This window comes from Dreissena polymorpha, chromosome 6 (genome assembly GCF_020536995.1).
Source record: "Dreissena polymorpha isolate Duluth1 chromosome 6, UMN_Dpol_1.0, whole genome shotgun sequence".
Classification (NCBI taxonomy): domain Eukaryota; kingdom Metazoa; phylum Mollusca; class Bivalvia; order Myida; family Dreissenidae; genus Dreissena; species Dreissena polymorpha.
This window is the reverse complement of record NC_068360.1, coordinates 2,295,770-2,313,842: the sequence shown is the minus strand read 5'-3', so window position 1 is coordinate 2,313,842 and position 18,073 is coordinate 2,295,770. Positions and strand designations below refer to the sequence as shown.

General features: G+C 37.9%; 1 protein-coding gene and 1 long non-coding RNA gene across 2 annotated transcripts in view; both read right to left on the bottom strand.

Annotated features, from left to right (window-relative positions):
- LOC127834129 (unconventional myosin-XVI-like) overlaps positions 1 to 18,073 on the bottom strand; it is a 165,942-nt gene that overhangs the window by 95,620 nt on the left and 52,249 nt on the right. The window contains exons 23-31 of the mRNA XM_052359758.1: positions 14,393 to 14,545; positions 11,709 to 11,802; positions 9,588 to 9,723; positions 5,803 to 6,008; positions 4,960 to 5,062; positions 4,286 to 4,382; positions 2,983 to 3,070; positions 2,303 to 2,617; positions 1,047 to 1,129 (exon numbers count right to left, since the gene is read on the bottom strand). Coding sequence (XP_052215718.1) covers positions 1,047 to 1,129; positions 2,303 to 2,617; positions 2,983 to 3,070; positions 4,286 to 4,382; positions 4,960 to 5,062; positions 5,803 to 6,008; positions 9,588 to 9,723; positions 11,709 to 11,802; positions 14,393 to 14,545 — 1,275 coding nt within the window. The remainder of the gene's footprint in view (positions 1 to 1,046; positions 1,130 to 2,302; positions 2,618 to 2,982; positions 3,071 to 4,285; positions 4,383 to 4,959; positions 5,063 to 5,802; positions 6,009 to 9,587; positions 9,724 to 11,708; positions 11,803 to 14,392; positions 14,546 to 18,073) is intronic.
- Positions 7,660 to 8,542, bottom strand: LOC127833243 (uncharacterized). The gene is made up of 2 exons (XR_008027271.1): positions 8,417 to 8,542; positions 7,660 to 8,260 (listed from the first exon to the last, which is right to left on the bottom strand). It is a non-coding gene; the product is annotated as an uncharacterized LOC127833243 (long non-coding RNA).

Genomic DNA, 18,073 nt, shown 5'->3' with positions numbered 1-18,073 from the left:
GTCTGATAAAACAGCACACGAAACAACAATGAAATACCAAATGATAAAACCAGTTAAGAAAACTCGTTCCGTTTAAAAAAAAAATGCCTAAGGGAATTTTACTTGTACATGTATTATACCACCTTCATGAATGGCAAAATCAATGGTATATAATATATTTTAACGAAATTTGTCATGATTTCGGATACACATTTTCGGATACTTTTATATCCGGACCGATTGATGTTGCGGGAAAATATATTCCCTGCCCAAAATACTTGACTGATTGTTTCTAACGAACATCTTGCAAACAACTGGTCATCAATATATTTGAGCCCTGCTGGGCTGAATGCATGTGAGTAAAGTGTAGTCCTAGATAACTTGTGCAGGGGTCGTATTCCAGAAGCATCTTAAGTTAAAGTTTATTCTTATCCTTAAATTGGAAAATTTTCTTACGTGTTTCATTTCCTATTGCAATAGCTTGGCATCAAGAATTACATCAAAATAATATTATTATGTCAATGTTATGTTAGGAATACCATAAGAAACATGTGATTCCTTATCTAATAAATAAATACAAAACATTGTAATTTTGAACTTAAGTGAAAGTTTTTAAGAAATGACTTAAGATGTTTCTGGAATACCACCCCTGGACACCTAAATTGGATTTTCTCTAAGCTGACTTTCTTTAAATCAACAAATCCATTAAAGAGTAAAGTGTTGTCCATTATTAGCCCCTGTAGACCACACAGGCTAATCTTGCGCAACACTGTATGCATATGCATTAAGCCCATTTTTCCAACAGCACAGCTCAATTATAAAGTTTCTATACACACTAGAGACGGTGTTGTGTCTCGCACAAATCTGCAAATAAATCTTGGTAATTATTCTACAATTTGTACCGAAAACTGACATCCTTCTAAACGCATTGAATTATTTTGGGTGACTTGGGCCATAATAATATAATGTGGATTCTTAAATAACATAAATATTCTTTAAGTTGCCGACAGCAGCCTTGTAAATGGAATTAATCTTTGCCTACAGTAACATTTTTTTTGGTGTCTAACCTTTCGAAGCAGTCCTCAGAATAACAGCATCATCACACAGGTCTGCTGTAGTCTCCCCTTCATTTAACCTTGACATTGGTGACCTTTGGATAGAAATGCAAAATATGTCAAAACACAACTAGGTAAATATAAATAATGAAGAAGCATAATCATGCCAAAAATATAAAATGATATTATATAGGGATAATACACGTTTTCGAGGGCATGATCATGTGGGCGCTCGAAAAATCCGTTCCTGCCCGAGTGCGCAGCACGAGGGCAGGAACGGATTTTGAGAGCGCCCGCAGATTATCACGTCCGAGAAAATGTGTATCTTCGCTATTATTGCATAAACAAATCACACATACCAAAATAATTTAAAATATCATTGAAAACAATGTTTTGTTCATTCGACATCGACAAAATAATTCGATTATTTCAATACAGTAAAAGGTTGTGTTTTACATATGCCTCACTCGGTCATCATCCGAAATGACGAGGCTTTACCTTCGGATAGGCAGTTTACGATTAAAAATGTGTTTAAACAGTGGATTAATGCAAAGTTGAAATGCAGTCGCGCAAATTAAGGTATGAGGAATTATTTTGGAATTTACAGCAGGATCGTTTAAGGTACATAATCACTTAAATTTACAGCATAGTCTTTTGAAAGTGTTGAGTAAATAACCTTAACTTAGTTGCCAATACAATAAAGCTGTTGTCAAGAAAGTGCAGATGGTATAAGTTGGAAAGTGGATTGAAATAGTCATTGCCATTATCTCTGCATGCATGAGGAAACTGGTGCTTATTCAGTTCCCCATTTATGCTTGGAAAGTCGTCGAACGCCGTTGTTGAAGGCTGGAGAAGGGAAGTAACTGCGTGTGGACCAGATTATGGATATGAAAAACACAAAAGGGCTTGAACGGCACGTAAATCGCCTTGTTAATGCACGATTTCTTCCGTTCAAGCCCTCTTTTTGTCAAGTTTCTGCACCCCACCAGAGGGCATTATAGATAGAGTTTATGCAATAATATTGGAACATGTTCAAAAAGGTTAAATGATATCAGATTGAAACACATAAGTAAAGAGCAACAAGCTGGTTCAATGCTATTATGCCTATTAACTTGCTTTGAACCGGGATGTTTAAAGATTTGTAAGTTTGGCTGTCAAGCCCAAAAATAAGATAAGTTCATATAGCACGTAGTTAACTAAAAATCCTGGTTAAAAAAATCCTTACCTAAAGTTTATACATCATATAAAGTAAAATTTATTTCAGATACCTTGCTGGCTGAGGCGTGACCTCTGCAGTCACAATCCCTGGTATATTTGTAGATACCGCATCATCATACAAGCTGTAAGGGTCAACATGGGACATGTCTTCCATCATCGCCATGGCCACTGGAGGTACAAGGGGAGGCGGTGGTGCTGGGAATTCTGTATCTGTGGTTACCTGGGATCTAACTCGACTGGGCGGGGGCTTGGATGCTGGTGGGGGAGGTCGCTGACCCTTTCCTGGGGCCGGGGAAATGAAGACGGTGTCGTATTCGCTGATGATATCATCTAGTCCTTCCAGGGACTTCGTGATTTGCTTTATCCTGAAATGAAAGTTTAACTTAGAAATGCTTACCATAGTCAATTATCATGAGCCTTAATCCGAGAAAATGGGGCTTAATGTTTGTTCAGATTAGCCTGTGCAGTTTGGGACAACAATTTCCGCCTAGACTGGATTGTTGTTTTGCAGAAACTTCCTTTAAAAAAATATAATCAGAAAGTGATTAGTCTGTGCAGACTGCACAGGCTTATCTGGGACAACATTTCACGCACATGCATTAATACCCTGTTTTTCTAGAGCCAGACTTATATTTTCATAGCATTTTTATTATAATAAAATATGTATATGTAAAATTTAAGTGAAACATTTTTATGAACTAACTGAAAGGGAGGTAGTGCAAAAACATACTCTTCCTGTTTCAGTGCAAGTTGTCTCTCTTGTTCCCTTTGTACAGAAAGCCTCTTAGACACTTGTCTACCAAGAAAACCTCTGACCACTGTAATTGAACAACAAATCACATCTTAAAATAACTTTAATTTTTACACATTTTTAATATCTGATAAGCTTTTGGAATAGTATGATATATGTTCTCACTATTTCTTACAAATTATTGAGACTGTCAGCAACTGTCATCCTAATGTAAAATTTCCATACATTTTTTTAATGATAATGTTTCCCATCATTATTTTTTATTGTTTTTATGTATTAAATTTTACATTGAAGTCAATCTTTAGTCTTAGACAAGAATATTTTAAAAAGTTTTTCCTTTTTTATTTTTTGATTGCTGCCACAAGAACATTTTTCTAGATATTAAAATGATTTTGAAACCATTTGTTAACAGACTTTCTAGGAAACATTTCTGTTAAGTTTGGTTATAAATGTTATAATCCGCCATTGTGTTTTATAAAAGCAGTTGATTAAGTGAATAGTTGACAAAAACAATGACATTCAATGACGATAAAGAATGACAAGAATTGCTTCCCCGTGTGCATTATATATTTTGTCATGTTTCTAAATACCACCTTTAAGAAGAAATCAGCCTTTTTCATCATTGGATGGCAAATGCATCACAAATAATAGCATCATCTGTATTAATCCAGCAGATATGCTGCCACTATAGGATCATTTAAGAGGAAACAATTCATTAATGCTGAAAAAAGCCTAAAATGACATTCTGCAGGTCAGTTGCATGCTTTTCTTTCCATGCTCTTGGGGGAAGGGTACCCTCAGTAGGTTTAATTGTGTTGCTTTCTAATCCAGAAATGCAATGCAATAAAGCATAAATGGTATGAGGTGCAAGTCAAAATAAATTAATGCCTGCTTTGGTGGTTAGAACAAACAAATAAAACTCAGGTTAAACACTCTCTCCCCCTGACCTACCAGTCTCTCCCCCTGACCTACCAGACTGTGCCTTGGTCACTCTCTCCCCCTGACCTACCAGACTGTGCCTTGGTCACTCTCTCCCCCTGACCTACCAGACTGTGCCTTGGTCTCTCCCCCTGACCTACCAGACTGTGCCTTGGTCTCTCCCCCTGACCTACCAGACTGTGCCTACACTCTCTCCCCCTGACCTACCAGACTGTGCCTACACTCTCTCCCCCTGACCTACCAGACTGTGCCTACACTCTCTCCCCCTGACCTACCAGACTGTGCCTACACTCTCTCCCCCTGACCTACCAGACTGTGCCTACACTCTCTCCCCCTGACCTACCAGACTGTGCCTTGGTCACTTTGTATTCCAGCTCCACTGCCTTCTGGTTTAACAAGGTCACATGGTCCAACTTGAAAAACACCTTCGTCTTCCCGAACTGAAACAACAACAACAGCTAAGTGTGTCACATATATTTGTTACACATACAAATTGGAATATCCGCATCTACTTTTTTGGTAAAGTATTTATTAATGACATTCATATAAAATGCGTACGATTGTATTTGTCACATTCCTGTATTCATAATTTATGTATTTAACAACATGAAAACTACCAACAATTACAGCACTTTTATTCTTAAAAAGAAATAATATACCATCAAAACCATTCTACACAAAAAATAGAAAATTTCATACACGGGACAGGGCCATTGGATTATCAGTTTTCAAAATAGCACTTTTGAACTATAGTTTACCCTTTACCATTTAACATGTTTGTAGTCACTTAGAAAATCAAATCAAATTTAAGACCTTTCTTACTAGATTCAAGTTTTAAACCCTTCATTTCCAACCCTTATGTAGAGATGCGCAGAAACAGCATAAAACCTAAACAGACTGCAAGTCATTCGCAGACTGTTGTGGTTTTATGCGGTTTGCATATAGCAATTTCCACTTTTCTTCTGAGTGAATAAAGGGTACACTGTAATTGAGCAGATAAAGACTTAGACCGTTCACCTGCACATTCTCCAGCTTAAGATGCAGTACAACCATTTCACACTTCTGTCGGTTGTTGGACGGACAGAAGCTAGGCAGGCTACACGCCACTATTGCTGCATACCTGCGAAAAACACAGGCACTTGTTTTGTTATGAATACAAAAATATGAGCAATATAAACACTTTAGCTCTGAGAATTTAAACCTCTTTTTAGAATTTAAACATTTAAAACAAAATCACGTATATTGACAGAGGACTTTGAGACACACTCCTAAGAACAGGGACAATAACTCTTCAACATTTTTTTAGTTATAGCCTATTACCCAAGGTTAACTGATCTTATACACCTATGCATTACATACCATAGTGTAAAAAATTATCACTCATTTAGCAGTGATTCGCAATACATTTAAAGTAAAACTGGTTCCAAATATCTCAATACAACTGAGAAAACAATATGAATTTTTAGTAGGAACATGTAGTATACTGACAGAACGCAAAATTGTAAATGTATGCAGCTGGATGTTGAATACATTATTTTTTCAATCAAAATCCTTTTAATTTGACTTACAGAAATCTGCGGGAGTTATATAAAGGCCAAGTGAATAAAACTGAAGATATATTGTAAAATCTTGTATAATTATTTGTCTGTATTAAATTTTGTGGCTTAAAAAAACAAAACATTTTTTGTTCACATGTTAATGGTGGATTTCTGAGTTTTGGAAAAAAAAGGAGTATGGTTTGGAAATGTTCTGATGAGTTTGTATTAAATTGATGGATTGGTTACTCCACATAATCAACGAAAATGAACTTCCAACCAATAATAGTGTTTTTACATGAATCGAAACCAAGATTGTACTCGCCTGACAAGAAATTCGTGGTACGTCACCCGTAGAGCGTAACCAAACTTCCGTATCTTGACAGTCTCAGAGATACCCGTGTATCGCAACTGGGCCAGGACGTAGTCGGGGACGAATTTGAATGCCTCTTTGCTAGTGTTGGGTTTTATACAGCGCACAAAATGAGGCTTTGCCACCTGGAGCTTGTTTATAAGGTCCGTCAGGGAGTTCTGTGAAATAAAGAATAGGACAAAAAATTTACAAATACAGCTCATAGTCAGAAACAACACAGCAATAATAAATACATATGAATCACAATAACAACAAAAGAAAACAGAGCAATAAAAAGAGAATAGAGAATGTGTAGCCATTTGCATTGAGCTAACACTCAAGCTGTTTATGTCAAGAAATATGACATTAATTGACTCTAGCAACGAATGTTAAGACTTTCAAACATTGAAGCTGTTTGTTATGAAATGTGAATTGACTTAACACTTTATCTGTTAAAGGGGCCTTTTCACAGATTTTGGCATGTTTTGAAGTTTGTCATTAAATGCTTTATATTGATAAATGTAAACATTGGAAATACAATTCTCCAGAAAAAAATCAAGAATAAAATTTAACAAGGGCTGTTTGTAAAACATGCATGCCCCCCATATGGGCTGTCAGTTGTAGTGGCAGCCATTGTGTGAATACGTTTTTTGTCACTGTGACCTTGACCTTCGACCTAGTGACCTAAAAATCAAAAGGGATCATCTGCAAGTCATGATCAATGTACCTATGAAGTTTCATGATCCTTGGCGTAAGGGTTCTTGAGTTATCATTCGGAAACCATTTTAGTGTGTCCGAGTCACCGTGACCTTGAACTTTGACCTAGTGACCTGAAAGTCAATAGGGGTCATCTGTGAGTCATGATCAATGTACCTATGAAGTTTCATGATCCTAGGCGTAAGCGTTCTTGAGTGATCATCCTGAAACCATTTTTCTAAGTCGAGTCACCGTGACCTTGACCTTTGACCTAGTGACCTGAATATCAATAGAGGTCATCTGCGAGTAATGATCAATCTACCTATGCAGTTTCATGATCCTAGCCATATGATAAGCGTTCTTGAGTTATCATCCTGAAACCATTTTACTTCTTCAAGTCACCATGACCTTGACTGTAGACCTAGTGACCTCAAAATCAATAGGGGTCATCTGCGAGTCATGATCAATGTACCTGTCAAGTTTCGTGATCCTAGGCCGAATCGTTCTTGACTTATCATCCGGAAACCATTTTACTGTTTCGGGTCACCATGACCTTGACCTTTGACCTAGTGACCTGGAAATCAATATGGGTCATATGCGAGTCATGATCAATGTACCTATGAAGTTTCATGATCCTAGGACTAAGCGTTCTTGAGTTATCATTCGGACACCATTTTACTATTTCGGGGCACTGTGACCTTAACCTTTGACCTAGTGACCTGAAAATCAATAGGGGGCATCTGCGAGTCAGGATCAATGTACCTATGAAGTTTCATGATCCTAGGCATAAGCGTTCTTGAGTTATCATCCGGAAACCATCAGGTGGACGGACATACGAACATACATACGGACGGACCTACATGAGCAAAACAATATACCCCCTCTTCTTCTAAGAGGGCATAAAAAGAAAAAAAGGTAATCCTCAGCCAGGCTCGAACAACTGACCCCTGGAGTCCTGGAGTAAAGAGTCTCCCATTTAGACCTCTCGGCCATCGTTCATGATGCCATATGTGATGCATTTGATACTTTATACAAGAGTGCCAAACTGTCACAAGATACGCCCGTTTGAAGGTTTTGGACAACTTGATAGCTTTACCATTTGAGTGGCAAAATGATATATTTTTGAAAATTAAGCAGCACATATTTGAACTTGACCTAGATATCAATTAGACACAACTTCTGACCAAATTTGGTAAAGACAGGATGAAAACTACTTCAATTAGAGAGCGGACACCATGCTAAATGCTTGAAATGCATTAAGTGACCTAGTTTTTGACCCAGCAAGACCCATATTTGTTCTTGACCTAGATATCATTTAGACTCAACTTCTGACCAAATTCAGTGAAGATCAGATGAAAACTACTTCAAGTAGAGAGCGGACACCATGCTAAACGCTTGAAATTCATTAAGTGACCTTGTGACCTATTTTTTGACCCGCCAAGACACATATTTGTTCTTGACCTAGATATCATTTAGACACAACTTCTGACCGAATTCGGTGAAGATCGGATGAAAAATACTTCAATTAGAGAGCGGACACCATGCTAAATCCTTGAAATGCACTAAGTGACCCAGTGACCTAGTTTTTAACCCAGCATGACCCATATTCGGACTTGACCTAGATATCAACTAGATGCAACTACTGACCAAGTTTGGTGAAGATCGGATGAATACAATTTGAATTAGAGTCCGGACAAAGTGGCGCCGTTGAAAATGCACTAATTGACCCTATGACCTAGTTTTTGACCCGGCATGACCCATATTCGAACTTGGCATATATATCAACTAGATGCAACTGCTGACCAAGTTTGGTGAAGATCGGATGAATACAATTTGAAATAGAGTCCGGACAAAGTGGCCCCTTTGAAAATGCACTTATTGACCCTATGACCTAGTTTTTGACCCGGCATGACCCATATTCGAACTTGGCCTAGATATCAACTAGATGCAACTGCTGACCAAGTTTGGTGAAGATCGGATGAATACAATTTGAATTAGAGTCCGGACAAAGTGATGCCTTCCGCCCGCCGCCCGCCGCCCGCCCGCCGCCCCGCCCGCCCGCCAAGGGGTTTCACATAATACGTCCCGTATTTTATACGGGCGTATAATAACAAATCCTCGAAGTTTCAAAAAATATAAGGACAACAACAGAACTCTCCAAATAACTAATTTGTTTCGCGTTGCAAAGCTTTATAATTTTCAGGTTCTTATATCGTCAAAAGATGCATATAATGGCTATATTAGACCATGGTAAATGTTCAGTATTACTGTTTCCTCACAAATATCATAACTAAAAAAAAAATTTGTGAATCTGAAACAACTTTTTTCAATTTTGTCAATTTACCAAAACGTGAAAAGGCCACTTTAATGTTAAGAAATGTAAATTCACCTAACACACTAGCAGGGAATGTTAAGAAATGCAAAATGACATAACACTTAAGTTGTAAAAGTTAAGACATGTGAATTCACTAACACTCTAGCTGTAAATGTTAAGACATGTGAATTTACTTAACACTCTAGCTGTAAAAGTTAAGACATGTGAATTCACTAACACTCTAGCTGTAAATGTTAAGACATGTGAATTTACTTAACACTCTAGCTTTGAATTTTAAGAAAAGCAATTTCACTTAACTCTAGCTGTGAATGTTAAGGCATGTGAAATAATATATCTGTGAATGTTCAGCCAGATAAACTAACCTAACACTCTACCAATGTGTTTGAGCATTTGTTTTTAAGTTCAATAATTGCGACTTATTAGCAGGACTCTGTGATAAACTGTGCTCTGGGAAAACTGGGCTTAATGCATGTGCATGAGGCGTAGCCCCAGATAAGTCTGTGCAATTGAGAACAGGCTAATCAGGAAGACTCTTTCTGCTTTGACTGGATTTTTATTTCAAAGAAACTCCCATTAAATGAAAAATTCCATAAAAGCTGAATGTGTGGTCCCTGATTCACCTGTGCTAATCTGGGATGACACTTTACACACATGCATTAAGCCCTCTTTTCTCAGAACACAGTTCATATAGACTTTTTTGGAAAGCAAAAGCAACAAATAGTCCTACCCTGAAATGATATGCCATTGTAGAAGGACCTTTCTTCTCCACTGAAAGGTTCTTGTTGGGCTTCTTTGCATCTCTGTTACCTCCCTTTAGTTTACGGAAGAACTCAAATGGCGACGAGGACTTTTTGACAGTCGCCCTAAAATATGCACAAGCAGGATCATATACTTGCATATTTGAACAAGAGGCCCATGAGGGCCTGAATCGCTTTACTGCTTTAAACACTGTCACTGTGACCTTGACCTTTGACCTAGCGACCTGAAAATCAATAGGGGTCATCAGCCAGTCATAATCAATGTACCTATGAAGTTTCATGATCCTAGGCCTAAGCATTCTTGAGTTAACATCAGGAAACCATGTTACTATTTCGAGTCGAGGTGTGACCTTGACCTTTGACCCAGTGACCAGAAAATCAATAGGGTTCGAGTCCTCATTAATATAAAGACTGTGAACAAGTTTAAAAAGAATCAGATGAAAACTGTGGACTTCATCGGATAAACAAGTTTCTACTATTTCGAGTCACTGTGACCTTGACCTTTGACCCAGTGACCTGAAAATCAATAGGGTTCGAGTCCTCATTAATATGAAGACACTGAGAAAGTTTAAAAAGAATCTGATGAAAACTGTGGACTTTATCAGATAAACAAGTTTTTACTGTTTTGAGTCACTGTGACCTTGACCTTTAACCCAGTGACCTGAAAATAAATAGGGTTTGAGTCCTCATTAATATAAAGACACTGAGTAAGTTTGAAAAGAATCAGATGAAAACTGTGGACTTTATTGGATAAACAAGTTTTTACTATTTCCAGTCACTGTGACCTTGACCTTTGACCCAGTGACCTGAAAATCAATAGGGTTCGAGTCCTCATTAATTTAAAGACACTGAGTAAGTTTGCAAAGAATCGGATGAAAACTGTGGACTTCATCGGATAAACAAGACAATGTCTAACACACACACACACAGACACCAAGCCATCCCATAAGCTCTTCTGCCTTTGGCAGTAGAGCTAATAAATATGGAAAATCCCACTGAGGGCATTATAGCATTTTGGTGACCAGCCAGGCAGCCTCTTATTGGTAAACCTACCAAAGAGAAAACTAATCGAATTGTATACTATAACCTCAAAAAAGCATTTTACTATTTCGGGTCACAGTGACCTTGACCTTTAATATGGTGACCTGAAAATCAATAGGGGTCAACTGCAAGTCATGATCAATCTACCTATCAAGTTTCATGATCCTAGGCATAAGCGTTCTTGACTTATCATCCGGAAACCATTTCACTATATCGGGTCACTGTGACCTAGACCTTTGACCTAGTGACCTGAAAATCAATAGGGGTCAACTGCGAGTCATGATCAATGTACCTATGAAGTTTCATGATCCTAAGCATAAGCGTTCTTGAGTTATCATCCGGAAACCATTTTACTATTTCGGGTCACCGTGACCTTGACCTTTGACCTAGTGACCTGAAATTCAATAGGGGTCATCTGCCAGTCATTATCAATCTACCTATGAAGTTTCATGATCCTAGGCATAAGTGTTCTTGAGTTATCATCCGGAAACTATTTACTATTTCTGGTCACCGTGACCTTGACCTTTGACCTAGTGACCTGAAAATCAATAGGGTACATCTGTGAGTCATTATCAATCTACCTATCAAGTTTCATGATCTTACGCCTAAGCATTCTTGAGTTATCATCCGGAAACCATTTTACTATTTCGGGTAACCGTGACCTTGACCTAGTGACCTCAAAATCAATAGGGGTCATCTGCGAGTCATGATCAATGTACCTAGGAAGTTTCATGATCCTAGGCCTAAGCTTTCTTGAGTTATCATCTGGAAACCATCTGGTGGACGGACATACGGACATACGGACCAACATGAGCAAAACAATATACCCCTTCTTCTTCGAAGGGGGGGCATAAATATTTTAAAAAAATATTTATTTATATTTATAACATAACTATTTCTGACTTTTGTTTCGGTACAAATAAACGGTTCAATAACTCAGCATTGGTTTAAAACAGTGTTATATTCTTAAAGAAAATACAGGTCAATGTCAATGAAGAATATTATATAGAATGTTATTATTCCACATGGCTTCATATATGAGTGAATACCTGCATGACCTCTGCTGTCGAGCGCTGGGAGCCAGAGAGCCCGTTCTGGTGACACGTGACTGGAAAAGCTCCTTGATCAGCAGCTTGTTGCTAGCTGGGAAAGCACAAGTATCAGTGTAACTAGCTGGGAAAACACAAGCAGATGTGTAACTAGCTGGAACAAGAGCTGTCTTCATCGGAAGACATATGCCCCCAAAAAACGCTTTTTCGTAACCTAAATGCAGATTTTGAAACCTAAACCCAGACCCTAAGTTCAAGGTCAAGGTAAAAGGTGTCAAAATTTGTGTGCGTAATGAAAGGCCTTGTCCATATACACATGCATACCAAATATGAAATTTACATGTGAAGCGACATATAAGTTATGAGCATTTTTCGAGCGGAAACGCAATTTTTTGATGATTCAAGAGCCATAACTCAAAAGTGCCTGGGTAAATTTGGCTGATTATATAACGTGAACTAGATTGTATTGCCTTACACATTTTTATGAAGTTTGGTAAAGATCCGATGAAAATTGCTTGAGTTATTGTGCGGAAACGAGAACAAACTCAATTTTTCGATGATTCAAGGGCCGTAACTCAGGAGTGTCTTGGTCAATTTGGCCGATTATCGAATTTAACCTAGATTGTATTGCCTTACTAATGTTTATGAAGTTTGGTGAAGATCCGATGACAATTGCTTGAGTTATTGAGTGGAAACGATAAAAAACTCAATTTTTCGATGATTCAAGGGCCGTAACTCAGGAGTGTCATGGTCAATTTGGCTGATTATCGAACTTGACCTATATCTTATGATCTTACACATTTTCAGAAAGTTTGGTGAAGATCATATGACATTTGCTCGAGTTATTGAGCGGAAACGAGAAAAAACAATTTTACGATAATTCAAGGGCCTTAACTCAGGAGTGTCTGGGTCAATTTAGCCGATTATCAAACTTGACCTAGATCTTATAACCTAACACATTTTCATGAAGTTTGGTAAAGATCCTAAGACATTTGCCTGAGTTATTGAGCGGAAACAAGAAAAATCCAAATTTTATGATAATTCAAGGGCCATAACTCAGAAGTGTCTGGGTCAAATAGGTGGATTATCGAACTTGACCTAGATGTTATAGCCTAACACATATTCATGAAGTTTGGAGAAGATCTGATGACAATTGCTTGACTTATTGAGCGGAAACTAATCCGGATGGACAAACTGACTGACTGACTGACGGACGGTGCGATTTTAATATGCCCCCAGAACCTATATGTTCTGGGGGCATAGGTTCTGGGGGCATAAAAACACAAGATACAGTGTAACTAGCTGAGAAAACGACTAGCTGTGTAACCAGCTGGTAATACAAGTAGCTGTGTAACTAGCTTGAAAAACACAAGCAGATGTGCAACTAGCTGGGAAAACACAAATAGATGTGTTACTTATTGGGAAACACAAGTTCATATGTAACATGCTTGAAAAACACAAGTACATGTGTATCTAGTTGGGAAAACACAAGTAGCAGTGTATATGGCTGGGCAAACACAAGTAAATGTGTAACTAGCTGGGAAAACACAAGCTATTTGTAGCTAACTTGGAAAACACAAGAAGCAGTGTTAGTAGATTGGAAAATACAAGCAGCTGTGTTACTATATTGCCAAAAAAAAGTAATTGTATATTAAGTAGCTTGGGAAATACAAGAAGCTGTGTAACAAGCTGTGAAAACACACGTGGCTATGTCACTAGCTGGGAAATCACAAGAAGCAATGTTACTAGATTGAAAACACAAGGCGCTGTGTAACTAGATGGGATATCACATGCAGCTGTGTAACATGCTGGAAAAACACATACATGCAAATGAGTAACTAGCTGGGAAAAACAAGTAGCTGTGAAGCTAGATGGGAAAACACAAGCAGATGTTAAACAAGCTTGAAAATCACATGGGGATGTGGGACAAGCTGGGAAAATAAAAGTGGAAGTGTTAAAAGGTGGGACAATACAAGTACCTGTGTAAAAAGCTGGGAAACCAAAAGCAGATGTGCAACTTGATAGGGAAAACAAAAGTAGCTGTGTAAATAACTGCAAAAACTGAACTACATGCTTGTTGCTAGCTGGTAAAAAACAGTATAAATGACCAGTTTGTTGCTAGCTTGTAAAACACAAGTAAATGCATCAATGCCAGATTTTAGTTAGTTGGATAAGCACAAGAAGCTGTGTTACTACCAACTTGTGGCTCATTAAAAAAACTGTATATGCAACTACTTGCTTGTGTCTCAATGAAAACATATGTTTGCATATTTCAATATTGTGGCTTATTTTAGCCTGTGGCTAGCAGAAAAAACACAAGTAATAAAATTGATAGTTGCTTGCTGTTTGCTGGCAAAATTCAAATGATTGTGTATTAATGTGAACTTGCCAGCAAACACTCGGCAATACAATGTTTTGTCAAGAAACTATTACTTACAACCCCTTTCTTTAAACCTGTTCTTCTCAAAATCAAAGTGTAAATGGCTATATGCAGCCACCATAAAATTAAACAGCTCTCAGGCTGTTCAGGTTTAATGCTGTTTGCTGCTCATCAGTATCTTCAGGTCCGAAATGAAGCCTTTAAATCATAAATCTATTAAGAAAGGTCTTTACTTTAATGTGAATTTCTACGGGCCTACAAACAGGTCAAAATGCTAATCTGAGTGACCATGGGATAACCTCACTTTTCATGGTGTATAGGACACTGTTAGGTAGCATGTCCCTGTTCTTCTCCAGTATTCCCCGCACATCGTACGTCACACAGCCTGCATAGTGAACCATGGTGAAGCACAAACCTCCATCACGTGGCGTCTTGTAGTAGCGACCGTGCTTCTTACCTGTAACATATTTATTGATAAATTTTCTTAACTGAATCACACTGAATTGTTTATCTAAAGCAAAATTTAACAAAAACACAGAACTTTGTACATAGCGGAATTGATGTTAAACAAAACACGTCATTTAGGGTTAACCTGAAGAATTTTGATTTGCTGCATTAGTAAAACAATTTTTTTTAAATAAAATTCATTTTAATTATTAAATACTTACCTGTTATCGTATGCTTATACTTTCCAAGGGGAAATAACTCATCCGGAATTTTAACTGGGAATCCGCCACCTCAATACCGTAATACAGGCCAGGTTAAACATAGTGCAATGCAACCTAGCCAAAAATCGGTAACCAACCCTCAATATTCTTTCAATATATATTACAAAAATATTAATCGAATAGCGGGGTGGGAGGTGGGACTTACCGATAACAGGTAAGTATTTAATAATTAAAATGAATTTTATTTAAAAAAATTTGTTTTAATGTCATAAATACTGACCTGTTATCGTATGCTGATTTTGCAGCTGCGGTGGGAAGGTTCGTATATATTTTCCCAACACAGAAGAACCCATAAACAGGGTTATCAGCTAATGATATCAAGTAATCTTCGTTAAAACGGTATTAATTATGACTTCTCGGACAGAGTAATATGTCTATGTCGTAAAGAAGACACTACCGTTAGTGAAACCACAACAAGCCCAAACGTATACAAATTGTATTGTTGGCACTTCAGAAAACGAAGATAAAAAGATGACAAGGTGGTCGGATTCCTCCAGTAAACAGCTTAGAGCACGTCAAAAAGTGGGGTGTGATTAATATATGCCCACAAAACAGACAGAGCTCTTAATTCATGCGGTCAGATCCTAAAAAGGAATGAATCCTTAGATAGGATAAGATTAACTTACCTTAGTCGAGGTCTAACCCCGAGAAATAGAAGCCGCAGACACATCTCCCCCCCCCCTTTTTTGGGGAAATGAAGAGTGTCTTTGAGAACCTCGAATGGACTTCTGACTAACACTGCTGAGATAGAACTTCAAAGCCCTGATTGCCCAAAGAAGTTTATCCTCATCTTCATGACTACCAGTTTAAGAAAACTTGGAAACTTGAAGGTAGAAGCCATATAGAGGACTTGATATTAAGCAAGGAATCCTGGCTGACACAACAAAGTGAAAACGACAATAGATCCAACTGGAATTGGTCGTATTCAACAGAAAAAGCATGAATTTCACTTCTCCGTATGGTAAAAGCCATAATAAGAAGGAAAACCGTCTTAAAATTATATTGGAACTGTTAATAAGCCTGATGAAAAAGGTTCATAGGGAGCTCATTAAGCATCCCAACATGTTACACAAGTCAAAACCGCTTAAGAAGGTAAAGGAATGAAAAACATAGTGTTGACGTTCCATAGTTTGGATCAGTTCCAAAATAGGTAAGACAGCACAGAGTTGCGATGACTTACACAAAACAAGGTATACGAAAGCATAATCTCTATCCTTTGATGAAGAAAAGAACAAATTTCTTATCATCAAGAAAAAGATGAGAAAAACCTCTATGTATCTAGCAGAGTGATTAAGGTAATAACTATGCTCTCAATTACCCAGTAAAAAATGAATTTCCATAGAACCTTTATACAGTTCTGATGGAATTAATTATCCTTGCACAAGTAACAAGGATTGAAACTCTAACAGAAAAACGTTCTTCTGTAGAGATAACTAAAAGTTATTAATGGCCAGACATGAAGTGGCACATGTTTGGATCAGTAAAAATATGTCTCAGTGAGATATGATATTTGACCTGTGAAGAAGTTTCCTGAAAATAATTGTACAGGAGACTTAAAAGGTCGTAGAACCATAATCCCATGGTTCATTAAGTATATTTCATGAAATTATGGCAAAAACTCAGTTATTGCAAAAACTCACCAAGAAGGCAAGATATTCCAGTTTATGTCAATGGACGAATGTATAACAATCGCACACCCTGCTGGATCGATTTCTGTGAACTGCATTGTTGACGTTGTTCAGCATACCTGTATACACTGTGATATACGATCGCATAACGCTAATAACTAGCGTTTGATGATAAACAACATTCTTTGATATACTATGTACACCATGCAACTCGTCTGCAACTTCACTGTCGCGCATGCGCAATTACATTATTGAACCCAACGGAAAAATAATTCGAAAGAAAGATCTGCAGGACAAAACGTCCAACAGGGCGTTGAGACGAACTGGTATGAGAAAGACGATAGAGAAAATTTGTTGTTCTTGCAAAGAACGAATAAGTTCCTGATTTTCAGTTACAAGGAGTGATAATATGATCACCTCCGTGTCTGTAAGTAAACCACGACCGATGTGTGATAGTTGAAACCATCACAAAGGAATCGTGAAAATGTGTTGTAAATGAAAAACAGCTAAAAAGAATTTTCGCTTTTCAAGATGTAGATGTGCAGGTGATATTCGTTAGGATACCACATAATTGAGAAAATCAAGATACGTTGTTCTATGTGATCGTCCATAACCTTATCTGCTCACATCTGTATAAGATGTAAGGAAGGTTGTGGTAGAATAAACTATATTCTTGCCAAGATAATCTTCTAGTCTAGACACCACTGAATAGTGGTAAATAATGACAAAAAGATGGAAATCTGTGTCATTAAATAATCCCGAGATTAATACAATTTTCTTAAAAATAAAGCTGAAACGGACATAAGAAAAGACGTCTCAGCAGAAGGACCGGTGACCGGACCGGTAAATACCGACCGGTGACCGGAACCATTTGTCAAGGATGGGTGGGCAAAGAAACCACGGCAAGCCGAACTTTCCCACTCAAACACACTTGAAAATTGGTAGAATAGGACAGTGTTTAACACTCATAAGTTTATGACCTACATGTATCTACAGAATATAGCCTCTTCTTGAACCAATAACAGGCGCCTTTAAAATCCTGGATAATACAGGTCGCGAAGTCATCGATTTGCGAAGTACGGAAATATGATTGATAGTGGTACCTCCGGAATCGGAGGTGTGATGGCAGAAAAAGGTGAAAACCCTAGGGGTAACCTTAAGCGGGTCCACGCTTGCCGGTAGAATGCATGGAAGTCTTAAATTCTGACTTGATTAATCCATTTACTTCAAGACTTCTAACCGGGACGAATTCCGAAAGGAATACGACCAGTTATAGGAAGACGGCCTGTTATGGCCAGAAGTGTAATAGAAGAATAACTTTAAGATGAGGTCCCTCCAGATCCTAGGATCTAAGATCTGAGTTCAATAGGTCCTAAGCCATCTACAAGACTGTAGCCGCTATGCGGTCAATCTGATAGGCAATCCTATGTATCAGAACTCTTGTTGATTCCAGTAGCTTGAAAATATGCACTGTCGTAGGAGCAATAGAAAAGCAGAAGTCGATACAAATGTCGTCTTGCTAATCCTGCTAGCGTCATTAATGTGTCCCAACTGTTCCGTGACACTGACTGCAAAGTCTGTAGCCGACAGGTAAAGGCGGTTAAAACAATTCATCCTTCGGGTCTCGAA